The sequence below is a fragment of the Vicugna pacos genome, chromosome 9 (genome assembly GCF_048564905.1).
Source record: "Vicugna pacos chromosome 9, VicPac4, whole genome shotgun sequence".
NCBI classification, from domain to species: domain Eukaryota; kingdom Metazoa; phylum Chordata; class Mammalia; order Artiodactyla; family Camelidae; genus Vicugna; species Vicugna pacos.
Window position 1 is genome coordinate 60,632,482 of NC_132995.1, and position 26,035 is coordinate 60,658,516.

The 26,035-nt window shown below is 45.5% G+C and overlaps 1 protein-coding gene and 3 long non-coding RNA genes across 5 annotated transcripts in view; 2 read left to right on the forward strand and 2 right to left on the reverse strand.

The window, feature by feature from the left end:
- LOC140698257 (NBPF family member NBPF4-like) overlaps positions 1–13,546 on the forward strand; it is a 32,246-nt gene extending 18,700 nt beyond the window's left edge. For both annotated transcript variants that reach the window (XM_072968000.1, XM_072968001.1), the window contains 8 exons: positions 92–306; positions 2,752–2,803; positions 3,569–3,744; positions 4,758–4,809; positions 5,709–5,899; positions 8,160–8,387; positions 10,358–10,563; positions 12,163–13,546. In XM_072968000.1, the coding sequence (XP_072824101.1) occupies positions 92–306; positions 2,752–2,803; positions 3,569–3,744; positions 4,758–4,809; positions 5,709–5,899; positions 8,160–8,387; positions 10,358–10,554 (1,111 nt within the window). In that variant the 3' untranslated portion in view covers positions 10,555–10,563; positions 12,163–13,546. The remainder of the gene's footprint in view (positions 1–91; positions 307–2,751; positions 2,804–3,568; positions 3,745–4,757; positions 4,810–5,708; positions 5,900–8,159; positions 8,388–10,357; positions 10,564–12,162) is intronic.
- On the reverse strand, positions 6,813–9,939 carry LOC140698263 (uncharacterized). Its single transcript, XR_012075908.1, has 3 exons — positions 8,797–9,939; positions 7,905–8,380; positions 6,813–7,175 (listed from the first exon to the last, which is right to left on the reverse strand). It is a non-coding gene; the product is annotated as an uncharacterized lncRNA (long non-coding RNA).
- A 2,559-nt stretch (positions 13,547–16,105) lies between the features above and the next one.
- LOC140698265 (uncharacterized) lies at positions 16,106–24,794 on the reverse strand. Its single transcript, XR_012075910.1, has 3 exons — positions 24,700–24,794; positions 22,676–22,813; positions 16,106–16,433 (listed from the first exon to the last, which is right to left on the reverse strand). It is a non-coding gene; the product is annotated as an uncharacterized lncRNA (long non-coding RNA).
- LOC140698262 (uncharacterized) overlaps positions 19,326–26,035 on the forward strand; it is a 45,395-nt gene continuing 38,685 nt past the window's right edge. Inside the window, exon 1 of the long non-coding RNA XR_012075907.1 lies at positions 19,326–19,437. This is a non-coding gene — a long non-coding RNA (uncharacterized lncRNA). The remainder of the gene's footprint in view (positions 19,438–26,035) is intronic.

The following is a 26,035-nucleotide window of genomic DNA, read 5'->3' on the forward strand; positions in this document are numbered from 1 at the left end:
TGAACCGTATCTCTGCTTTACATCAATATGCTGACTCTGTCTCTAATCGTCTGAGTTTAATTTTCTGTCATCCCTTTCCCACCTGGCACAGCATGGATCTACTGGAGGTTCAGAATGACGACGTGCTCCAGGAGTCCCAGGATGAATGTGTTTTGGCGCCTTCCATTCACCAGGAAGGTTCTGACTGCTATGAGAAGTACAGTGATGGAAAATTTGCATTTCCTGAAGAGAAAGTGATATGTGCTCTGGAGGTAGCCTGTGGTTCCTCGCATGTTAAAGCAGATGAAATTGGAGCTGACTTCCCAGGTAGTCTGCATGATCTTTGCTCCGCAGAATCTGTCTTGTCTCAGAGAATTCCCTTTCATGTGTAGACTATATGCATAAATATTGTTTTGAATCAGGCCCAACAATTCCCTTTATTTAATTACTTATTTACTTATTTATTTGCAGTATAGTCAGTTTACAATGTGTCAATTTTTGGGTTACAGCATAATATTTCAGTCCTACATCTATATACGTATATTCCCTTTTACATTCCCTTCCATTGTCGGTTACTACAAGATACTGAATGTAGTTCCCAGTCCTATATAGAAGAAATTTGTTGTTTTTCTTTTATATACATAATAGTTAATATTTGCACATCTCAAATTCCCAATTTATCCCTTCCCAACCCCTTTGTCTCCAATAACCATAATTTCTTTCCTATGTCTGTGAGTTTCTCTCTGTTTTGTAGATAACTTCATTAGTGTCTTCTTTCTTTTTTAGATCCCACACGTGCGTGATATCATGTGTTCCTTTTCTTTCTCTTTCTGGCTTGCTTCACTTAGAATGACCATCTCCAGATTCATCCTTGTTGCTGCAAATGGCCCTGATTTTATTCTTTTGTATGGCTCGGTAGTATTCCGTTCTATAAATATACCAGTTTCTTTATCCAGCCATCTGTGGATGGACATTAAGGTTGTTTCCATGTCTTGGCTATGTATACAGCACTGCTATTAACATCAGGGTGCGTGTGTCTTTTCAAATTAGACTTCCCTCTGGATGTATGCCCAGGAGTGAGATTCCTGGATCATAAGGTAAGTCTCTTTGTTGTTTTTTGAGGAATATCCATACTGTTGTCTGTAATGTCTGCACCAACTACATGCCCAGCAATAGTGTAGGAGGGTTCCCATTACTCCACACCCTTTCCAGCATTTAGGGTTTATGAACTTTTAATAAAGTCCATTCTGACTGATGTGAGGTGATACCTCATTGTAATTTTGATTTGCATTCCTCTGGTAGTTAGCAGTATTCAGCATTTTTTCATGTACCTATTGGCCATTTGTGTGCCTTCCGTGAAGAATTCATTTTTAGGTCCTGTGGCCATGTTTGGTTTTTTCTTGTTGTTGTTATTAAGCTGTATATGCTGTTTATATAGTCTGGAAATAAACCTTTGTCAACTGTATCATGTGCAAATATTTTCTCCCATTCTGTAAGTTGTTGTTTTGTTTTGCTGATGGTTCCCTTTGCTGTGTAAAAAGCTTTTAAGTTTAATTACATCCCATTTGTTAACTTTTCCTTTTATTTCTATTGCCTGAGTAGACTGCCCCAGGAGAACATTGCTAAGATTTATGTCAAAAATGTTTCAGCTATGTTATCTTCTCGGAGGTTTATCGTGTCTTGTCATATATCTAAGTGATTAAGCCACTGTGAGTTTATTTTTGTTTATAGTGTGATGGAGTGTCCTCACTTCATTGCTGTATGTGTGGCTGTCCAGTTTCCCCAACACCACTTGCTGAAGAGCCTGTCTTTTCTCCATTGTATGTTCTTGCCTTCTTTGTTGAAGATGAAGTGACTGTAATTCTGTGGGTTTACTTCTGGGCTCTCCATTCTGTTCCATACAATTACCTTTAAAGTAACACATTCCCTGAGTTCGTAAAGTTAGCTCAATTCCTAGTCATGTCTGTTGCACTGGCAAATCACTGGACCCATCACGGTCCTGCCAGACTCCCATATAGCTCTCCAATTGTGTCATAGGAAGTAACTTTCCGGTCTCCTAATTTTGAATGAATCTCTTATCTTGCATTTAATGCTCTAATTTTCATTCCTAAGCAATGTGCCTGAGATTCTATACCTGTCTGAGGCTTTTGACAGTTTAGTTTATGTCTTTGGAGATGTCACTCCTTTGGTTGTTTCTGTCAACCCAAGTCTGTCTCCTTCCATTTGTCTTACCTTATCCAGAGGCTTCTGAAACCAGAACAGAAGCACCACTGCCATCTTTGGTGTGTTTCTCTGAAGCAAGGCAGGGTCCTGGAACACCCAGCCTTATGAATGCCCACTCTTTGTTGGTGGCACTGAAGAGTGTTTAGACTATGTTTAGATTCTGCTCATCAGTCTAATGTCAATGGAGAATGCATCTACCCTAATAAGAGACAGCATTTCAGATTGAAAAATCCTGAATATTTGAGCAGCTTTCTAGGAGGTAGCTCGGCAGTCCCTCAGGATCTGTGGGTAAAAGGATGAGGTTACTGTTTGCCTAGACTCAGGACATAGTGTGCGGACATCCTGTCATATTATGAAGACATGTCTAGGGTCTCAAGAAGCAAATCCAGTGCCTTCTTGTGAGGTTCTATCTACGGCCTCCTGGAAGATTTCTCCCACAGTACCCTGTTATCACATTGCACCCATTGCCAAAGTGCTGATTTTGGCATGGTTTTGCTCATACGTAAATGAGTTTTGCCCAGTGTGACTGTCCTCTTAATTCATTTACAGAAAACCAAAATGATCAAGATGGGTTGAAAGGAGCAGAGCCAGTTATCTGCAGGTAATTTTGAATATTTGTGCACTGTTGATGAAATGTGACTTCTGCAGTCCCCTAATCCAGGAAACAGCAGGAATGCAAGCGTATGATCCACTTTGCCAACCAGGAGTATCTTTTTTGTGATGTTTTCTGCTTACATTTTGATACATATATTGTTTCCTATTTCTCATTAACTTCTCAAGTGTACACCCAATTCAGTTGACCAGGTGATCTATGATACAGTGATTTCTGTGCACTCATTTGTTCTCTCTGGTGTCATTTACAGAGTGAGATGCAAATCTGCTTTCGGCCTGTTTTGTCTTAGCATGTTGACATGTGTTTCATAGCAAGAAGTGGACACAAACAGTGATATAATAATATCATGCCACCATAAAGAGAGAAAGAGGCCTTAGCGGCATGAGATCTCTGGGACACTAGGGTGCCCCCAGTAGTATACACTTAATCTCCATGTAGCAGTCAGTGCACCTTAAATGAAAGGGTGAAAACCACTCTTACATGAGTCTATGTTATGGGTCATGACTGCAGTATAGAGATAATCAGTCTCTTTCTTCATCAGCTGTTATTTGGCCAGAGCACTGAGCACCCCTCTCCTTTCTGTCTCCTGCTCCTCAAAAACACACACTGTCTCACCAGAAAAGTCAGTTTTTTCTGCTTAAAGGATCACCCTTTGGCTTCCTTCACCGCTCCCTTAAACAGTTCATCTAAAGCAGATAGGACTCTAGATTTCTGATTGGTATTAGGTTAATCTTCGGTCTCCCTACCCGCCAGGCTCAGCACAGAGCTGCCGCAGATGGTAGAGGATGACATCCCACGGCACTCACTGGAGGAGTACTATTTGACTTACTTAGCTCTTCCTGACCTGTCAGACTCCTTCTGGCCTTATAGGAGCGCCGCCATCTACTCATTTGAGGGATTGGAACTCTCTTATGCTCGGGATGTAACCAGTGAGTACTCTCTTATCGATGTGATAAACCTCCAACTGCACTGCCAGGTAGAGCTGGTGTCTTTTGCGCTTCACACCTCTGGCGGTGCCGAGCTATGGCGTCCCTGTGGGCAGACCCTATACATTTATATTGAGAAGGTTTAGGTTCTAGAATTCAGTTTTAAGCACACACATCATGCGGGCCAGGGAACTGTGCTCTCTATCCCAGGTCAAGCCTATGTGTTGGGTCCCAAGATAGGTCACTGAACCGAAGGCAAGTGTGACAATGTCACTCACCTCTGTGCAGTTGTACAGAGGTGTCTTTTTTCATGATTCCCATCAAATGTCGATTTTACTTATAAGGTTCTCATGTTCATACCCCTAAAATATCCCTGGAATTTCTTTCCTACAAAAGATGTTGACAGTGTTAACTACACCTCTGGATTTGTTGTTTCCCTGGGGTCACTGCCGTCATCCCCAGTGTCCGTCTCCTCTAAGTGGAGGAGCCACCTGAACACCAGGACACAAACATCCCTACTATCACCTTGCATGTATCTTTCCATGAAGTGCGGCTGACCCCAGCATTTCCCCACTCCATGAAGGGCTGATGGTTCTGTTTAGCACAAAGCTCATTTTCATGCTAGGGTTTGTAGATTCCAACCATTATTTTGTTTTCAGTGTATAAAGTCTGCTAAACCAGCCAGCATACGGTGAGGGAAGGCTGAATATTACAGTATTCTTTTTAGAATGCAGATGGGCTATTCCACAGACTATGTGGGGAAAAGATACATTTCACTCCTGACTCGGACCTGGAAAAGGTGATTGTGGTGAGGAGATACTGCCCAGGGGTCAAGAAAGCAAACCCAGGCAGGTCCAGAAGACGCAACGTGAGGTCTCCAGGGAATATTATTCTTACAGTATCCTCCTGTGCCACTGGTGATACTTTTTTCCCTGGGATAGTATTGGATACCTAACTATTGACATATGTAGGGGGATCTGCTTAATGTTTCTTGCCCTGTCTGAATTGATCCATAGAAAATCATCCTGTTGTTGAGGAAGAAGAGGAACAAGACCATATATATTCCAGGTAATTCTGAAGACTCAGGGGTCTTTTGTTTTCTTTCTGCTATCTATCTGTCTGTCTGTCTATCTATCTATCTGTCTATCTGTCTGTCATCTATTTATTTATGTATTTCAAAGTATAGTCAGTTTACAATGTTGTGTCGATTTCTGGTCTACAGCATAATGAAGAATCATGGCTCTTAATTTAATGTTGATGTATGGTGAGGTCAGATCCAGGGAAATGAGAAACTGCTGAATATGCCTAATTCTTCCATTCAGACAACCACAGTGTGTCCCTTTAACAATGCTGTCTATGTTAACTGTACGTTTATAAGCCCCTTTGATAATCTCTCTCCAATGGAGTAACTGCATTCAGTTGATACATGGGTGCTAACCTGTCCGGGATTTCTCGGACTCTCCTTCTCTGTTTTTATTATAAGCAGCATAGGATGCATTTCTGCCTTTCACTCTTTGTTCTTAGCACTGACAAGTATTTCATAACAAGAAAAGTACTTAGAAGACCAAAATTCATATCACATCTCAGTGGTAGAGAAAAGGCATTGGAGACACAGGATTATGCTGCCAGAGTCTTGTTCCCTCAGCTGTTGCATGTAAATTTCAACAAAACTCATGCAAGAGTTGAAGCCTCCCTTGTAGTTTCTGAGTGTGTGTCCTGACTAATGTGTACTGAGGTGGTTCCGTCTCCTTCGTCCTGAGCTCTTTTTGTGGTCAGTGCTGGGACCACCTCCTGCTCTGTCTGTCTCCTATTCCCATTATAAGCACACTCTGGCCCCAGATGGAGGAAGATTGTTATATCTCGCTTTGTGGAGAATGTCCATTTGTTTTCTGCGACCAGTCCCTTAACACTCCCATCAAACCCAGCTAGGACCCTGTGTTCGCTCATCCGTTTTGTTTAATCCTCAGTGCACCTGACCCCAGAAGGCTCAGTAGTGAGCAGCCGGTGGTAGAAGAGAATGAAGGCCCACAGGACTCACTGGATGAATGTTATTTGACCAGTTCGGTTGGCCATGACCTGTCAGACTCCTGTAGTCCTGACAGAGGTGCCTCATTCCCATGGGACCAACAGGGAGTCTTCTCAGCGCTTGCTGTAGATGGTGAGTACTCCCCCGAATAGAGCACACGGCTCCTAGTGGGTCCCCAGTTATCCTCACAGACTTTGTAGCCAATGAACTGTATACACAACGAGAGTGATTTCTGTAAAAAGGCCCTGAGACTTGGGTTCTCTTTAATCAGGCTGTGGGATTTAATTTGCAAACGGCATCATGTGGGTAAGACAACTTTCCTTTCTCCTCATCCCAGGACGCCCTGTGACACCTGGACCGCCCGCACCAGTGCAGGCTGTTGGTATCAAGTCAGGCTAGAGAGGGGAAGTGAGATGTGTGGGGTGTGGCCCGGCCCTGCCAGGCCATCATTCAGCATGGGCAGGAGAGGCCAATCTCCCCTACACGGATTGGCTGAGGTGAATGAACGGGACACATCAATGATCCTCGGGTCCATCCTATTTCTGGGCTCTGATCATGACCTGTGAACAGTGTGGACAGCTGTGACTCCGGCAGTAGGGCCGCAGGGGACCTGCTCTTTAGCCCCATCCGCCCTGAACAGGGAGAAATACTGTAGGCACAGCACAAGCACTTGATCTTTAAGGACAACTTCAGATTTCATTGGAGGCTTTTCCCTACTTTCCTAAGTAATGCTAATGGGCATTCCTTGTGATGTTTGATAAACTATTTTGCCTTTTCCCATGCAAATGCAGAGAATATTGAGCACAGTTTAATAAAAGCCATTAGTTGGGAAAAGAGAGATAAAACTAAATGATGAAATTAAGATGTGATATTTTAAAATACTTTAAGTCTGTGATTCAAAATAGCCTTTGAGGGTGGGTTTACTGGTTTTGTTCATTGTTTCACAGAGTAAAGTTTTTAATTTCAGAGATGTTACCCTTCAGACCATGTGAATTATCAATAAATCTTATTAAGTATCCTAAAATGCAGTGATTAATGACGAAGAAACTCTGCCTGGAGGAAATGGGAAGGGCACATGAGGCTGAGAGCAGTGCTTAGGGAAAAAGCCCAGGAAGCTCTACAAGGCGCAGGTGCAGGGCTGGGGTCAGGAGGGGCAGCCTGCGTCCAGGGAGGATTTGTTCAAGGGGGTTGTGGGAAGTGATGCTGCTGAAGAAAGAGGGGCCGGAGGGAGCAGGAGTGTCAAGGCAAGGTGAGGATTTGAGTTCATGTAGGGAGGTTGAGGAGGACAAGTTTCCCCAAGCTGAGTAAGACTGGTGAGACCGCTGCTAGTGTGGAGAGACAGGATCAGCGGAAGCCGTTAGAAGGAGGTCGGATGAATCACTGATGAGACTGAGACAGAGTGCGCTGTCTGGAAGACGACGCGGTCACAGACACAGGAGAGACACGTTTAAGAAACAGTTCAACAAATCTTGTTGAGCAGGAGGGTCTCCAGGGGGTAGTGAGGTGGGAGCCACACAGCAATGTGCAGCAGGCCCCGTGGGCCGTGACCCCACCTGAGCCTGACCTGGACTGGATGAGCTACTTGAGCTCTTTGGTTAGCCCACTCTCTGAGAATATGAACTCACTTCACAGTAGAATTGTAAACATGGGTGATTAGGAGCAGTGCCTGGTGCCCCTGGAGGGGGGTGTAATATAAGGTATGTGCACTGTGTCATCTCCCTGAAGAACCAGACATCCTGATTCTGTAGCCCTTCTGGACACTGAGCTTGCAGCAAGGCCCTCAGACCTCAGCTACACTACTTACAGGTGCCAGTACCCACCAGCCCACCCAGGACACATGTAGCCATGGGACGTATCCCTGTGTGGTGGGTGGACGGGCTGTAAAAACACACGGGGAAGGGAGTTGAAAAGGCTCCAGAAGTGGGAAGAGTTCTCATAACTTGGTCCATGTGCTATAGCCCCCAAGTCCCATTTCTAGTGGAATTTGCAGCCTTTGGGCCCTTCTTCTCTTGTTATTTCTTTATTCTAATTAGACATCAACAATTCCTCGTCCTCCCTTCCCTGGGTCCTGGCCAGAACCTTGTCTCTAGGCTACAGGGAAGGGTCGCTAATAACTGAGTCACGGTCATGACCTCACCTGCCATCCAGTACCCTCTGGACCCAAGTGGGTGATTTTTGATCTCAGCGACGTTGCTGCCAGGCACCTGCCATCTCAGCGTCCCCAGGCACAGCCTTCAAAATGACATCTCCGTCACGTCCATGATGTCTCCCTCTGTTGTCTGCCTGATTGGGTGGTCTCCCTGATAGGCAGGAACAGCAGAAATGGGTGTCGTGGGAGGGGCTGACAAAGGGAAAGTTGCATTGGTCCTACTGAACTGTCCTCTCCTTTCAGCTGACTCCTGGGAGGACCGTCCCCAAGGGCCTCTGAGTTTCCAAGGGTCAGAGATGCAAGCTTCACAAGCACACCTGCAGACAAGCTCCCAGGTGACCCATCACCTGCAGCTGCAGCGGGACCAGCAGTTTGACTGTGGTGACGGCAACGCCAGGCTCGGCCTTCCCTCCACCGTGTGGGGCTGCACAGCCAACACTGAGTTTGGAGACCAAGGGCTGCCCCTGCAAGGTAAGAAAGAAACGGGGAGTAGGAAGCTCTAGTCCATGAGCTGGTTGTGCCAGAGCTGGGGGTTGAGGAAACAGTGGGGCCTCTGCCATGCTCCTTTCAGGTCCACTCGAAATCCCCAACGCTCTAACAGAGGGAAGTGAGCAAGAGCCGCAGATTTAGGGCCAGCTCTGCCCCAGGTCCTGGGTTTGCAAATTCCTGGTTCTTTAACAGAACCAGGTTATTTATCTTGTGAGGTAGTCCCTTCTCGTTTCCCTTATCTGACCACAGGGAAGTTAAATCTACCTTCCGTGGTTGTTGGGAGTGTTAAGAAACATAGTTCCCAGGGTCCGTGATTCAGTAAAACCTGCGTCAGCACACCTGTGACTGTGTGATGTCTACCCGTGTATCTTGCTGGTGATGTAACACTTACACAATGATTGCACGTGCATTGTCTCAGCTGAAGTGCAGGAATTTTGATGGTCTCCACTTTCTCTAGACCCTGTCTTCCCTTGCTTTCACAGAATGGCACGTTTGCCAGAGTTCTCTTCTCCTCACCCATCCTCAAGCCAGTTTTCCCCAGTTACGTGCTCTCAGTGCGTTAGTAATGTTTAGTAGCAATGTGAAAACTGCCCACACACTTCAATGTCCTGTTGACTTTTCACATGGAGGTAATTTTTCTGTGTTTAGCCCTTTATTTAAAATAAAGAACCACCTTCATAGATAAGGTGAGCCACTCAATTTCTTCTATGATGCTCCTTTTAATTCGTCCTCTCCACTCATCTCCATGGCCATGTTCTCCTTTTTCTTGTCATGATCCGACTCTTCTCTGATTTTCTTCAATGAGCTTTCATACCCTCACATGCATTTCATCTGGGATGTATTCATCCTTACCCTGCACTGCTCTCAGTATCTTCACCTGGAGACTGTGGCCTCCTGATGCTCATCTGTCAGAAGATGGCCTCATCTGAGAAATGAGGAGAGTGGAGGTGAGAAAGGAAGGGTCACCACTGGCCACTGAGCAGAGATCCCATGGGAAGTGCTCAGCGGGTGTTAGGGATGCGTGGCCCTGACAAGTGCCATTAGCCCTTGTGGTATTTCATTGTCTTGCCTTCCCTCTAGTCTCTTTTTCTTGACCTTGGCTTCCCACACTCTCGGCCAGGACTCAGCCCCACCGGCTAGTCACTCTCTCTCCTGCACACTTACCCCAGAGGCCTGAGTCTGAATCCAGGCATCACGACAGATTTTGCTGCAAACGCTAGTTTTAATGCCCTTTATTCTCATAATCCCCCGGATCTAATCGTTCATGTTACCACCAGAGCTTCCCTCGCTTATTCTTCTTATCTCTATTTTTCCTTTGTCAATTTCAACTCATCAGAGGCTGTTAGAATGATCCATTCAATATCTCAACGCCATCATCCATTGCTTCCCTTGTACACACACACACTTGTGAGTGTTGTATTTTTATCACAGCTTCCATGTCTTATTTAGCTTGAGTGTGATAAACATTATCTATAGTGTATGTACAAATATATGGGAAGCATATACTGATACACATATGTAAACCTTTCCAGTTTCAGACTTCCCCAGTTCTTTCTTTCCTGAGGTTTTCTTTCAACATTGACTTTTCTTACGTTCTGCAGTCCCTTCTGTCCCAATAGTACAGCCTCTGACTGCCCTGATTGCCTTGCCTTGTCTTTTCTACCTAGGAACTTTTTGTTTTCGTCAATTCTATTTTTCTTAAAAAAAAGTTTTTTGGCAATGTGAACATGTTTGCCTCCTGGCAGTCTTACCAGCACTGCACAGTTTGGGGATGGTCAACAAAACAGAAGAATACCGAGGTGTCTCCACTGGCTTCACCTGGCAGGGACGTTCAGATGGCCTCTCTTGTTCCTGGGCACTTTCCTTACTTGATGTTCCTCTTGGCTGGAGGAGTAAGTCATTGTCAGATCATGAATAACAATGCATCCTGTTTTCTGTGGTTTTATCTTTAGAGCTGGGTTTGGATGCTTCCATCGGAATTAAGATCCCTCCCAAGGTGGAAGGTGAGGGCTCAGCTGCCAGCCAGCATGAGTGTCAAGTCTCTAGCAACAGTAATGCCTCCAGTGTCCTGAAACAGAAGGTTCTGCGAAGAAAACTGCTGCGCAGCAAGTGGAGAATAGCATGCAGGTTCCCTGGCCTTCAAGCGTAGGGGACAGAGGTAATCACAGCTAGGCCCTTCCATGCACGTCTTCCCTGTTCCTCCTCATCTGAGATTACACCTGAAACTCCACTAGTTTGTCCTCTTTCTTTTTCATTCACTTAACAGTTGATCCTCCCTCTGTCTGCTCTTTCCTCTGTTTTCCATGGGAGTTGCCACCCTGTGAGGCCCTTCCATCCCCACTTCCTGTTTCTACTGTGAACTCTGCTGTGTTCCTGCCACTGCTGCCCTGGTATTCCTTCTCACCTCTACTCCTAGCTACAGGGAAGCCTGTCCCCGAGGTCCCCCTCATCAGAAGAGCATCATTTAGCCCCCTCAACATGGAGTACTTTGCCTGAAATCACACACTGACTTGGTTTCATTGCCTTTCTTTCCCTGCCCTCCCTCCCTCCACTCCACTGCCTCTTCCAGAATCATTGTCTTAATGTTTCACATGCACATGGGTTGGCTTCTGCATAACACACCTAGGACAACACTGAGTCCTTGATATCTCCACGTGAATAAAAGGTGATATAACTGAGGAATGAGAACCCTGATTACAAAACTAAATAAGAACCTCGGGTATAGGCGGGAATGCTGCACTGGCCTGGAGTCGAGTTTCTCACCAGCCTCCGGTGGTCAGCTCTGTGGTAATGTCCATGGGGCTCCCAGGGCCTCATTGGAGCTGGTGGAGGACAACATATGGCACCCTAAAGTGACATTGGCCAAAATCTGAAGCATAGACCAAGTGATTACAGATCGCAAAAAGCATGACGTGCCGGGGTTTCAGGCCTCTCTTCCTTTTACTCACATGACTCCTTCTACATGTTCAGAAAAGTCCAGAAAAAAATGACGTAAGTTGGAATCTTAGACAAAGGGACCTAGGAGAGCATCATAGTGAGTTAACTTGGGGCAGATTTATGAAGACTCAGATACACAGGATGTAAGAAGATCATTGCCTCAGGCAAGGCCACTTGAGAAGGCAAGTGATTTACTCTAGACTGTCCGAAGGAAGGTGAGAAAATGTTTATGGCCAGTGGGAAAGGAGTTCATGGTGGAAGTAATGAAGCGACAGAAAAAGAATGGTGTGAGGCAGTGCAGGTCTAGTGGGTAGCTCTAAATCCTGCCATCATGAATAACCTGGGTGAGCTTGGATCTATCTAACATGAATGGCTTGACCCAACCCCTTGATACTGTGATTCTGAAGTTCTGGGGTGAGGTTTCGGCATCAGTATTTTTCAAAGCTCTGCTGACATGCATGTAGGGATTGGAAGGACTGTGGATTTGGTAGGATATCAGGAAGCAGGATAAGAGTGTCCCAGGGATCCTTGCTCCAGACAGCAGTCTGTTTCTGAATGTGTATGAGAGATACTCAGCCCATCCCTCCCTGGGATATGTGAGAAAGGCATCACTTTGGTCCAGATGAAGAGGAATCAAAAGTCAGTTGGCTGCTGAGGAACCAGTCGGGGGATCTGGCTAAGACTCTGCAGCAGCTTTGAGCTGACGTATCCCCAAGTACAGGTGGGGTGAGGACAGGGGTCCCTAGTATCTGCACCACAGTCTGCACGTTCGTTTCAGGAGTTATTTCTTCTAACTCGTGGATCTCCCTTTTCCCTTCAGCACCAGCCTCGGGCTCCCCCTTCAGCCCCTCCTCTCAAGAGGATCCCAGCCTGCTCCTGACTCTTGTCACCATGTGGTCATCCCTCCTGGCTCAGCCATCAGCAGAACCCAACGAAGACCCACATTTGATCCCTCTGTCTCTCTCTCTCTGTCCCTCCTATCTCTCCTATGTCTCTCTTTCACAGCTACGCATTATTTTCGGTACTCTGAAAAGATTTTGCCAATTTGGAAGAAACCACATCATCAAATTTACATTTCCCACTAGATGTAAAATATCTACAGCAGAAAATCTGGTTAAAGTCCAAACTGAACACTGCAGGGATCCTTTTCTGAGAATCAGCATCACAACCACCAGCCACAATCCAGGATTTTTACTCCAAAACAGTGATTTGATGGGAGAAATCCCAGGCATCAGTCCCCCAATGTGACCCAGTGCTAAGGAGACCAGTGCTTAGATGGATACACAGCTGTGAGAGACCTTAACACTTGCTCCTCTGAATTGCCATCCTGTTCACACTGGCATCTGGAGCAGCTGGAAGAAGGCAACATGTCAGCCTGGACATTCTTTGCCACCAGATGAGCTGTGCTCAGTGCAGGTGGCATTAACCATGCAGTGTCCGTGCTGAAAAGGTTTCGCTTGAGTTTCGTCATGAGGTAGTTATCAGACAACTGCAGAATCTAGACCATTGAACAGGACAACCGGCCTGTCTTTTTCAAACAGGCAATGCCTCCACAAATTAGATGACAGAAAGGAGAAGAGATGTTTTGGGTTCCAAAGAACTAAAGAGATTGTGCTACTATATTTCTTTAGTCCTTTTGAACCCAAACCCTCTCCTCACCTTTCTGTGGCTGTCTTTAATGGTGGTGACGTTGACTTGTGTGCAGAGGGCAGGTCAGTTGTCTGGCTCAAAGGTCTACATTCTGCAGTTGTCTGACCCCTTCCTCATCATGAAACTCAGGCCAACCCTTCTGCCAATGATGCCACTTACTGAACGCTGTGTGCTTCCTGGCAGAGCCCCTCAGGGGACTAAGCATGTCCACTTTGCCTGCCACCACTCTTGTCCTCTTAGCATTGAACACTTCGTCATGGAGGCAGGAGCCAGTGAGATCCGTTCATTGGAACACACGGTTCTCTGTCTAGAATCAGTGATTTGATGAGTACTTCTCTGAGAGTGATAAATATCTTATTCTATGATTGTCATTCTGTAAACTGTTACCATCGCTGATCGATCCCCGATGTGTGTCAATTACCATATTTGTGTTTGTACAGCGGAAATTTTCCAACTCACTCACTCTGTTCATTTGTACTGCTGGCGTTGTGCTGTGGAAAAGAGAATCCCTACCTCTTCCATTTAATTAAAAGTTCTTTGGAGTTTTACTGTGACGGTGTGTATTTTTTAAATTCAGTGTTATAATCTATTATTATCCTGACTGATGTAGTAGTTATCGATATAAATTAATAGAAACATTCGTGTTTCTCCTCTTCATTTTTATATCTTAAACTCTCCCACATCTTTGAAGCTATTTTTACCATTTCTGGTAGTTTGCAATTAATGTGGTTGTTTTCTCTCTGTTATTTGTGTGTGCGTGTGTGTGTGTGTGTTTTGGTATGTAGGAAGGACTGGATACCTAGTGTTTAACACTGCACAAAATTATTTGTCATCTTAGTCCCTTAGTACGTTGTCACATAAGTGTAATTTGAAGCATAAATTTTGAATGATATCTCTCAACTTCAACTTTTTACCACTGTCACCATCAAGGACATTATTCTAGTTTTCTCTTTCCTTCTGTCTTTACCTGCCACTTCTGATAGTATCCTAGTAGTATTTCATCCTAGTCAAATGTATACCCTTTACGTACTATTTTTCCCACCTTGTCCCCGCCCCCTCCCCATTTGGTTTTAACTTCAGAAAAAAGGAGGGTATGTGCAAGAGCTGGAGGGGGCGCCTTGGGGCCCTTTAGGGAACCCAAGCTGCACAGGAGGGCTGCCCCACCCCAGGAGTGTCAGCAGCCTCCTCGCAGAGGTCCCAGGGCCCAACCAGGCTGCCCTGAAAGCAGGGCCCATGACACACTGGCTTAAATCTATATTACATATATTCAATGGTGACCAGGTCTTCAAACCTCAGGGTGTCCTTGGTGACTTCTTGACGTGTAAAGTTCATCCTTCAAGACTCCTAATGGTGGAAATGAGGACTCCTCAACTTTGGCATATTTAGTTTTCATTTTCTCTTGCTTTGATACATGGACAGCTTGGCTGAATGTGAAGGACATGCCCAGAATGACTTCTATTGAGATTTAAAGAAACATTTCCCTCCTTGGTATGTTTTGTTGAGACATGGAATATAATTTGATTTTCTCTTTCACTGGGGTAAAGGGAGTTTGAGAGCTTCACAGAAATTTTTTTCTTTAAAAAAATTCTTTCAGCTCTAATACAATGGGACTTAGAATTAAACATTCCAGTCCTATTTCTCCCAGATATCTATGACTTTCTCTCTGACCCTTTCTCATTATCTTTTATCCATTCCCTTTCTGTTCAATGCTTTCATTTTTCAATTCAATGTGTCCTGTGATTGTAGACAAATAAGTTCCTTTATACGTTTTCATTTAGACTATTTTCCAGGGAATGTTCTTTTTCTTCAGTGTTCTCCTAGTTAGTACCAATTCTCATTTGCTCTTTGTGTCTAATTTTGTGCTCTGAGTTCCTTTCCTTGTGTATGTGAGCCAGAGTGTTTGTGTGTGTGTGTGTGTTTCTGTATCTGTATTTAAAAAGGTTCTGTTTAGAATATTTAAGATATAGATTCTATTTTATATGTTTCCTATGTTTTTGATTGATTCTGAGGAAAATCTTTTCCTCAGCTGAAATCTCTAACTCTATTTTTGTTTTTCTCTTATGTCACCTTAGAATAAATAAATGTCTGTTGTATGATTTTCCTTTCCAGCAGAGTAGGATTTATCTCTGTGAGACATAGCAGATCTAGGTGGGAAGTGCTGAATCTTTAAGGAGCTTGGTCAATTTCTTTTGCCTAGATCTTTGTCTTGTGCAATTACTGTAGCAGATGTAAGGTTTTGGGGAAAGGCATGGTGCGTCTCCTGGTTCTGAGATTCTATTTCCTTCCAGTAGGACCTTTAACTTCTCCCGGTTGCTTCATTCTTTCTTTTCACCACAAACATCCAAAGGACACTACCTTCATCTAGGTCTCACCGTGGCCCCGACAATTGTGCCTCCCGAAGATTGTCATCCTCTGGTCGTCTGCACTGCCGAACCCCTTCCTGGCCATTCCCCAGTCATCAGAGCTGTAGTCCACCAGGTCTCAGGCACGCTCTGAGTTTGTCCACATGCTCTTTTGTAGGGAATTTTACCTGGATTCCCTCCTGAGGATTCCCTCCCTGCTGTCCTCTCCTCTTTGTGTGCAGTCTTGTCTGATCCCTCTACTGTTGTGTGGCTCCCAGACCTGGCTAAATAGAAAGTGCCTGGAATCCACATTGTTCTGTGGCCCCTGGTTGTTCAGGTCAGAGGTTCTCTGTGATGTCATTGCCTCTCTAGCTTAATCCCTAGCCCTCTGAAATAGGTGTTGAGAGATTCAGCTGCCGTCATCCAGGTGGACCTGTAATCTCTCGTTAGTCATTTTCAAATGCAGAATTTCAATAGGACTCCAGAATGGACAGAATTATATAACAGAACATCCCCATCCTTGTAAGTCATCTTCCACAATTATCAGCTTATAGCTGAACTTGTTTTACTACAGTCCCACCCACTTACCTTTTCCTGTAGTATTTAAGTAAATGCCAGACAATTTACTTCATCCGGAATTGTATCACTATGTTCCCCTCAGTGAGGACTCTTACTGAGTGGTGTATCATAGTATTACTGTTGTTGGTAAATGGACTTAAAATTTTTAATATCATAAAATAGGCAGTGTTCAAGCCTCCCATGGTTGTTTTTAGGTTAGTTTCTTTTATTGGGTTCCATGAAAAATCCACAAACTGTAATCAGTAGGATATGTGTTAAGTCCCTGTGTATATGTTTCTCCTCAGTTCCTTCCTTTCCCCTCCATCCTTTCTTCTTTCCTTCTCTCTCTCTTGCTGCTCCTGCTCTCATTATATTGCTTGGTCTTTCGCTCTCCTATGTTAGTTATTCATTTACTGATGATACAGCCTTGTTTTTCTCTAGTACCCCTCAGCCTGAATTTGGTTCCTGGGTGTACATCAACACAATCTCCTGTCCTCCATATTTCCTCCTTTTTGGTGGTGGAATTCAGAGCAGTGTTATCCTAATAGAGAGAAGATACAAGCCACATATGTAATTAAAATTTTTCTAGTAGCTACACTGAAAACTAATAAGTACAGCGTAATTCAGAAATAATCTTATACATAAGACACTTCAGTGTGTATTGCAACGTATTAAAGGAACTGTAATTCTGAAGTATTAAAGTTGCATTCAATAGAAAAATCTTTTATACCTTTGGTTTTTAAATTTACATTTAAATGAATTATAACTAAGTACAGTTAAAATCCAGTTCCTCAGTCCTGCCAGCCACATTCTATATATGCAGTAGCCACATGTGTCTAGTGGCCACAGTTTTGGACCTGGCAGATGTAGAAGTTTATCAGTTTCATGTTTCACCTGTTGGCAAGACCACCTCAAAAGTGGTGTGTTCTCTCTGATCAGGAGGCACATCAAGTCCTGTGTGTTTCTTCTACGAATATTAGCAGCCCTTTGATTTCAAGGCCTAGATCCATTAACTGATTGTGTGGAGCAAAATGGTGCCATTCCATCATCGTGAATTATTTACCTGGACACTTGTATAAAGAGAAATTTCCCCTACGTAGTAAATATTGTACACTTAGTGGTACAGCCTGCAGTTTAATGAGCTAATCCCTCAGCATTCTCTGTCATCACCAATTAGTTTCTTTGCCTTTTCTTTCTTTTTTTCCTGTGCTCATATGAAATCAAGGTTTCAATCACACTGAAGTATTTCAATGCATTGCTACAGAGTCCTTCCTGATACTCCAATTGTCCTCTCTTTCAGCAGTGAAAGTGAATTTCAGCTGACCCCTTTCTCCCTTTGGTAAGATCCTAATAGGCTTTAAGACCTTTCCTGATATTAGTAGGACAAGGTGTTTCTTTTGCATCTTTAATATTTACTGCTCCTGACCTGGACTCAGTCCTTTCTTTAAGACTCTCCGATTTCTTTATGTCCAACACAGTATTCACAGAGCAAACTGAATATCCTTGACATACTCATTGGATTTGGTTTATTTAGGCCTTTCCAGTGAACAGAGCTAGGAAATACATATTCATAGTGTGTGTATTCATGTATTCACCTACAGTCACATACATTACAATTCAAATTCAGAACTACAGGCTTTATATTGAACCTTCTTTGTCTGAAACCAAGCAATTTAGTTTTAAGGACTCTTTGAATAGTAGAAATAGAATATCCTAGAGAGTCTCATGGCATTTCCCCATATTATATGGACAAAAGATTAAAGATATAGCAAAAATTCTGCTAACACCACAATTGAGGAAAGCAGTTTCTGGTTTGGTTCCTGCCATCGGGACACAAATTATTGTGTTTTAGTGTCTTGGCATAGTTCTTATCCATATTGTAGTTCCACAAAAGGGGTGCACCAGCTCATTTTCAAAGGCTGGAGGTGACATTTACCAATTTAATTCACTGGGGGTGGGAAGGGATAAATTGGGAGTTTCAGATTGCAAATATTAAGTTCTACATATAAAATAAACAAGTTACAGGGAACTATATTCAATATCTTGTAGTAACCTATAATGAAAAAGAATATGAAAACGAATATACCTATGTATATGTATGACTGAAACATTAGGCTGTACACCAGAAATTGACACAACATTGTAAACTGACTCTATGTCAATTAAAAACACAAAAAAACTTCGATTTACTTTTGTAATGATAAAACAAAGAAATGTGGTTTCCAACTCAAATCTAACCAAACGAGGTATATTCGAGTATGGTCTAGCCGTCACTATAAGATCTGCAAGTATCTCAAATGCCTGGGGGGAGATGGATGAGGAAACCCTGATCTCTACAGACGCTGAAACCCATGGTCTATTCTCTTTCTGGCTGGGCTTTGGATGAAACGACAAGGTTTCAGCAGTGGATTTTCAAATTTTAGCCTAACAACAGCTTTGTATGCAATGAGGACACAGGACTAAGAAATTCTGAATAAAATCGGAAGAAGCTAGAATAGAATCAACTAAAATGCGGAATAAAATAGGGCATTTGAATGAAACCCAGGACTTCCAATTCAGGTCTGCAACCATCAAGCCGAAAACTGAGACACAGGCTTCTTCCTGGCTGATCAGGGACATCACAGCCGCTCACACAGACCATTTACTCACAGGGACGGACAATCGGGCGGTTACAGGACGTGCGGTGTGAAGCCCCTTGCGGTGTAAGGCAAAGGGGGCGCAGCCTCTGCCCTTTACCCTCCCCCCCGAGACCCAGGGTGACCCGACGAGGGGGTGGCACTGGCGCTGTCTCTGCGCCTTGGGCGGCCGGGCCGGGGCCGCCGATTTCCGGCGACGGGCACAGTCGCCCTGGTCAAGCGGGGACGCCCCGGGCTGGGTGCCCCCCACCTGCTCGCTGCCTGAACCCCGCAGCCCAGAGAAGCCCGATTCCGGGACTCCGACTCCTGAGGAAGAGCCGGCAAAACGTGGGGGACGCGGCTTTGAGGCGGCGGCGGGAGCCAGAGGGACTGAGGTTCGGGGAGCTCGTAGGCCGCGCAGCTTCCTTCCGGGGACCCAGACCGTCGGTCCGAGAGCAGCAGAAAGCGGGAGGCGGGAGCGGGGGAGCACGTCCACTCAGCGCGCATCTGAGGCGCCAGTTCGCTTTCCGGCAGCCGCGGAACTGGGGCTGAGGGATAAAAGACAGTTGGGCGCGGACTAAAGGGAAGGTTCCACCGAGACTCGACCTCGGATGTCTGAATTCAGAGTCCAGAGTGCTACCAAGACGCTCTGGAACCGCAGGACGGCCAGACGCCCCCCGCGGAGCCAGGCGGCGCGCAGCCCCGCGCGCCAAGGACCCGCCTCCTGCCGGGCGCTCGCTCACGCCGCCCCGAGCCCGCTTCCTCCGCGACGCCAGGGGGCGCCTCCCTCGCCTTCTCTCGGCGCGTCTCTGCGGGCTTGTACGTCGTGGAGGAGACGAAGTCCTCTCGGGGATGAGCCACAGGCACGGCGTTTAGACCTGCCCCAAGTCCAGCTGCTCTGCCGGCATTGCTAGAGTTTTCTGCCCTGAGGTAAAAATTCTCGCCAGGAGAAACACAGTAAACAAAAGGCGTTCCTTTCCTCTTGTATCCGCCTCCCGCCGCCCTGGGAGCTCTGACGACCATCAGAACAGCCCTCGGGGGCCTCCTGGGATTGCCCTGCCCTGGCACCCGACGTGCAAAGGGTGCAAGCCCTGCCGGCTTCCCCTGGGGACAGATTCCTCTCTCTGTTGGGAGTCGTGTTCGAACCCCAGAGGCCCCTACGCGGCGCCCCGCCAGCAGCCTGGCCGCGCCCGCCCCGCGGGGGGACGTCGGGGAAAAGCAGGTGACAGCGTTTCTTCTGGGCTCTTTCCTCCCTGGCTTCTTGCTCGTCTTCAGGTTTCTGGGTCCCCCCTTCACGGCCTCCCGCATCCCCAAGACTGAAAGCGCCGCTCGGCCCCTGGTGGGGAGCTCCGTGCGGTGCCCGAGGGACCTCTAGACGTTTCCACCCTTGGGATGTTTAAGGGCTTGAGTTGCCAGCTTGAAAGCTTCCAAGAGCGGCCCGTTTGGAAAGCCTTTCACAGCCTGCGTTTCTGCGGAGGGTGCAGCGCGCCGGCGGAGCGCAGGGGAGGTGGCACATGGGGGACTTCAGCCCGAGAGGCGGGGTCGGCCCCTGCGGGGGCTCCGGGGCGGCGGGGAGCAGGCGGCCAGGGCCGAGGGCCCCGCCATGGGGCGTCCGGTGCCGCTCGCTCGTGTCAGGGCCCCAGTGTGCCCCCTCAACACCCGGTGTGTTCATGGCCTGCGGGTCCGAAGGAGCTTCCGGCCGAGGAGGCGGGGGTTGGGGAGCAGGTTCCCTCCGCCGGCTCTGAGCACAACAGGAGCCTATGAGCCTAGGACTGCTAATTGGAAGACCTGTGCTTGAAGCCCAGCAGGGAACGTTCTGGCCTTACATCCACTCAATCCTGCTTCTGAATCTCCCAATTCACCAAGCCTCCCTCCTGAGGTGCTTTTTTGCTTCAGGCAGCGACCTCCTCCTGTGGCTCTTAGTTCTTGCCCTCACTTGCTTTGCTCCTGTGGTGGTATGTGTGGTGGCTGTGGAAGCTCAGTTGCCCAGGGTATTGACGAAGTTCGGCCCGGCTCGATGGATTCTCGGGGTCTCACCAGATGCCACCGGTCCCTCTGCACCTTCTGGAGCAAAGAGGGCACCTTGACCTACTTGATCAGACATCTGGATTGTAGGGGAACTGCCAGGCTAGTGGAGGCTGAAAATCACCAACTGGTCAGACTCCAGGTTGGTGCACCCGAAAACTCGGCATTAACTAGCAATTACAGGATGCCACTGACACCAAGATTTTAGGGTGCTGCTTCCTTACTTAAAAAAATTAATAAACACTATTTCTTAGAACAGTTTTAGGTTTACAGATAAATTGAGCAGATAGTACACAGTTTCACATATGTTCTTTTCTCCCTAACAGAATTTCCCCTATTATCAGTGTTTTGTGCTAGTGGGGTACTAATACATGATCAGGACGGCAGTTTTCCCAGCATGAAGCTTATCTGTTGCACTCCAGGTGTGCTGACCCCTGTCACTTCCTCAAATGTGGGAAACACTGCGTAACTTGTGGTAGTTGGGGACTGCGTTCTCAGCCTCCTCTGACAATTAATGGTTAATAACACACTAGGTTAGTATAATCAGGAGTTTAGGTAAGTTCTTGGAGGGCATTTCTGGGGCATTTTCCTGGAAGAGAAACCTCCCTGCTCCCCTTCTAAGTCACTTTGGAAAAAACTGTTGCATTCCTTTCAAGTGCCAGACTGTGAGTTGAGGACCAGCAAGGTTTAAGAAGGATTAAGGCCCTAGTCAACCAACTGGGAACATTTTCTTTGAAAACGGTCCCATTCCCTGATTTCCACTTGGACGGGAGTGGACTATGTTAGTCCTTCACTGCAGAAACACCACAGAGATTTTGAATTCAGAGAGACCTGTGCGGCCAGGTGACTGCCGCTCCCAGCCCAGGGATGACAGATGTTTCTGATATATCACCTGGCTTCCTCTGTTTCTTCTTTCTTTCTTTCTTTTCCTTTCCTTTTTTTTTTTTTTTTTTCTGAATAATGCACCACTAGAGGCTGAAATCTGTCTGAGAAACCAGGGTTTCTGGCCCAGGACAGGTCACCCAGCTTTTGGGAAAAAAAGAAGGGGGACCAGCACCACGAGTGTGATCATCCCTAGGCAGCATCAGCCACTTTCTCCAATGAAGCCATCACCACTACACTTCTCACCACTTCTGACTACTGGGCTGGGAGCTCTGTGAAAGTTGAGATACTTTGTTCATCCCTGCATTCATGACTCCTGGCACTGAGTCAAGCACTAAGGAGGTTCTCAGCAATGATAATTCACTGTTTGAATAAAACTGGTTGCAACTTCCCAATTATCTTTACTGTATTTCTGTTCCAGTGTCTTGCCAAGGATGCTCCTCTGCTTTTTCCCAGGATGTAGCAATCCCCTTCCTTGGAGGGGAGGCTGCCCTACACTATCCTTGCCCTATGACACTCATTGTGGTGTCTCAGAAGACAGGATTGTGCTCAGGGATTCTTCTCGATGGTTCACTCTGCCATTAGGAAGAAGTGTCCTGAGCCTACCCTCCCATCCTCTTGGCTGCCACAACACCCAACTGCGAAGAGCCACCACATTTTGTTGAAACTATCCACTTGTATTCTTCTCACTGCTTTTATTTCCTCAGAGAAATCTTATTGATAATTGAACTCCAAGTTCAACATAAGAAACTTAACACAGCTTAAGAAAAAAGAAGCACTCAACAAATATTTAAGACATATTGTGTGCAAAGCCTTTCAGACTGTAAATGCAGAAGATACCATTGCTGTCTCTGCTTCAAATGTAAGGTCTTCCTACCCTGGCCCCTTCTGGCCATAGCGCAGAACTGTTTAAGGCAAAAATGGACATCTCCAACCCTTCTCGAAACATCATTTATCCCTCTAAGCCCACACTTACTTGGAAGGGATCCACTGTGAGGGCAGCTCCAAGGTCGAGGTTGGGGGTCCAGGGCAGAGCCTCACGGCACCTCCTCCTTCTCTTGGAATTGGTGCTTCCCAGCAGCATAAAGCATCCCTGGCCCAGCCTGTGGCTTTCCCTGGCAGGTGCACAAGTCACTGTGGAGTACGTTACCCTCCCAGTCCTCCCTGCTCCACTCAGGCTGCTCCTTCAGAGTTGGATGATGCTCTGTGCATCCCTCACTTTCCCTTGACTTTTATGAGCTTAGGTTGTCATTATTCTCACCTCCTCTGGCAACCACCTTCCTCCACCAGTACCTTGCACCTTCTTGGAATTATTCTGTCTCCAAACCTGCTGATTTTCTTCCTTTCATCTCCTCCCCTGAAGTTCTGTGTTTTCAGCGTGTAGGCTCAGCTCAGGCTCCTATAGGAGATACGCAGACAAGGGACCAAGGTCAGGTCTTGCCTGCATTTCTCAGGACACATTTAACATGAATCTCAGTCCCTCATGCACTCTGGAAAAACTGAGCAGGAAGGGACTTTGGAGAATCTGGATTAACAACCTTATCTTACTGATGAGAAAACCGAGGTCCAGAGAGTCAGAAGATTTTCCCAAGCTCCTAAACCACTTACTGGCAGCAAAACCACCACAAAAGCCCTGATAAAAGCTTCCCTGTCCAAAGCACCCGACATACCCCTTAGAAACTCGCAGCTGAATTTCGGGGGACATTGGATCAAACATCAGTATTTCTACTTTTCAAACAAAAATATCTGAAAGACCTTTTCTGGGGCAATTCTTTTATCACAGTTCCTTAGTCCTATTATTTATACTCCGTCAGTTTTCAATCCTGGCTGACACAATGGGACAAAGGCATATATGAATACAAATAAAGTTTATCACAGATACAATTAAATAGTATTTATGCCATTCCTTGTCAAATGTCTGGCTCCTGTGCTAGAAGATAGTCCTCCTGAGAGAAGGTGCTTGTCTGCCTTGTTCATCCAGTCTCCTTGGTGCCTCCTCAAAAGCCTGCCAGGTTAAAAAAAAAAAAAATCCTGCCAGATAAAATATTACTAAATGTCAGGTGGATAAATAACAGTTTCCAGGGATAACTAATTTTTTACCAGTCTTCTAGTCCCAACCAGTCTAGTTCCAGTCAGATCCTATCCTGGGTCCGTGCTGAGACAATTAAAGCACAGACAGAGGAAAAGCAGTCCAAGATGCAAATACCAACTCCACCAGGTACCCTTTGCTTTACATGGTGATTTCACTACAGTCGAGCATATTGATCTCATGTATAACAGAGAAAGACGTATAATGTAATAGAGAAAGTAGCATTAACCTTGGCTGAGTAAATGCAGTATCACACAGCAGACAGGGTTCCCATCCCTGGGCACTAGCTACTCACCTACATCACAGTCACTGTGGTGCCTGTTAAAAATCTCTGGGGGTAAGGTCCAAGAAACTACCTTTTAGGCAAAAATTCCCAGGAGATTCTCATGCAAGGGAAAGGCCTATACATTAAAGAAAGAGCCTGGAACAGCAGCATTTGCCGAGCATGAGTGATAAGTCTGCACTGCGCTTGGCTCAGATGATCTGAAAGAACAAAAGTCTTAGTGGCAATAAGAATGACTCGGTTGAAAAAAGCAAGTCCCTTGCCCAAGGTGACCTGTCAGTAGGAAAGGTCCCTTTTTCCAGGAGGAGTGCCTTCCTGAGGTGGGACACAAAGGGACCTGGATCCCCCCATCTGGGCTTTTGGTGCCTCCATTGTCCTTTAGGATTCCCCCTCTAGGGGATCTCAGCCCTCAGGGGGATCATTTCTTTGTGAAGACCTGTTATTATTTTTTTTCTCCTCTTGGAAAAAGAGATGGCAGAGATCAGTTCTGGGAGTCCAGAGTTCTGGGTTTCTCTAAGCTACCTTTCTTTCAGGTGAGCTGAAAGAAATCATGACTGATAGAGAAGTCAGGATAATAAAGAGGATCCCAGAGGAGCATGAGACCACCAGGGCAGCACCCCATGAGAGATGATCAGAACCAGGACGTGGTCAACATCAGCCCTATTCAGTGGGGAGGACAATCCTGTGAGCAGGGAACCCAGCCACATCCTTCTAGACTTCTATCTACAGAATTGTGAGATATATCCACATTGTTTTAAACCACTGTTCTTGTAATCTGTTAATATGCAGCAGTAAGTAACTACTTCAGAGGCTTATCTCTACTCTCCTAATTTTTAATTACCAGAAACCTGTAGGCTGATAGCTGCAAAGCAAAAAACAAATCAAAGCATCTCAGTAAAAATCTTATGCTCACCTTTATATGACTGTTTCCAAGCTCTTGTGATGTGAAGGACATCGTAAAGGGCATGTCAGGTATCAGAGGAATGTTTCTTTAATGGCATGAACCTAGCTGCTAAAGAATAAAGAGTGCAATACTTAACTCCACATAACATTATCCAAGAATCCATCATCTATCTCTATTATCTATGGCAGATGTTTTTTATGCTCCTTGTTCTCCTGAGCTGACCAGACAAGGTTTCATACTCAGCACCAGTTACCAGCATAGATGAACGAACTCAAGGAGAGCAATGGCTCCAGATTCCCCCGAACAAAGTGCTCTGAGTGCAATTTTTCCTCTTATTTTGGCTAAAATTAAAGATCTCTTTTTAAAGTCCTATTCCAATGAAAATTGAAACTTGTATGTCTCTGTTTTCCAAGTTTTCTTCTGCTCAAGCCGAGTCATGGAGACCTCACTCGTCATGGTGAGTGATCTCTCATTTTACTGAAGCCTGGGCTCTCTGTCAAAGGAAGTCAAGTAAATCCAACCTCAAATCTCTTCTGTCAATCAATCAGTCCCTCACCCTCAAAATTCAGAACAACGATCAAACCCAGCAGCCAGCAGCATTTGCCAAGCATGAGTGATAGGTCTCCACTGCGCTTTGCTCAGATGATCTGAAAGAACAGAGCAGTCATGAACTAGAATAGAGAAAAACCACATGATTTCACCTTTTCCAGGATGTCAGTTAAGCCAATGACTGTGAGCTCACTTGAAGAAATCTCTCAATAAGGAGTTAATTGTTGACAAAAATAAATGGTAGGCACAGAAGCTGAATATTCAGTGTTGGCAAGAGGGTGGAGAAGATATGCTCATAAGTGATTGGGAATATGAATTGGTAAAGCATCTTTTCAAGAAAATAGGACAGGGATTAGCAAAATTAGATATGTATGTACAAATATATTTCTAAACTGAGCAATTCCCTCTACAGCAATATATACTAGGGGAAAGACTTACATAAGTGATGATGGAGAAACAGTTGGCCCTCTCTGTGGGTTGCATATCCAAAAATTCAATGAATCATGGATTAAAAATATTCGGATACAAATTACCAGAAAGTTCCAAAAGCAAAACTTAAATTTGTCGGGTGTATTTGCATAGAATTTACATTGTGTTAGGTATTTAAATAACCTAGAGATGACCTGAAGTATGCAGGAGGATGTGCATAGGTTACATGCAAATACTACATCACTTTATATAAGGGACTTGAGCATCTGCAGATTTTAGTATCAGTGTGGTTCCTAGAGCCGATCACCACAGTCTACAGAGATACGATTGCATAAGATACAGAAATATATAGATGTCCCCTGCAGTA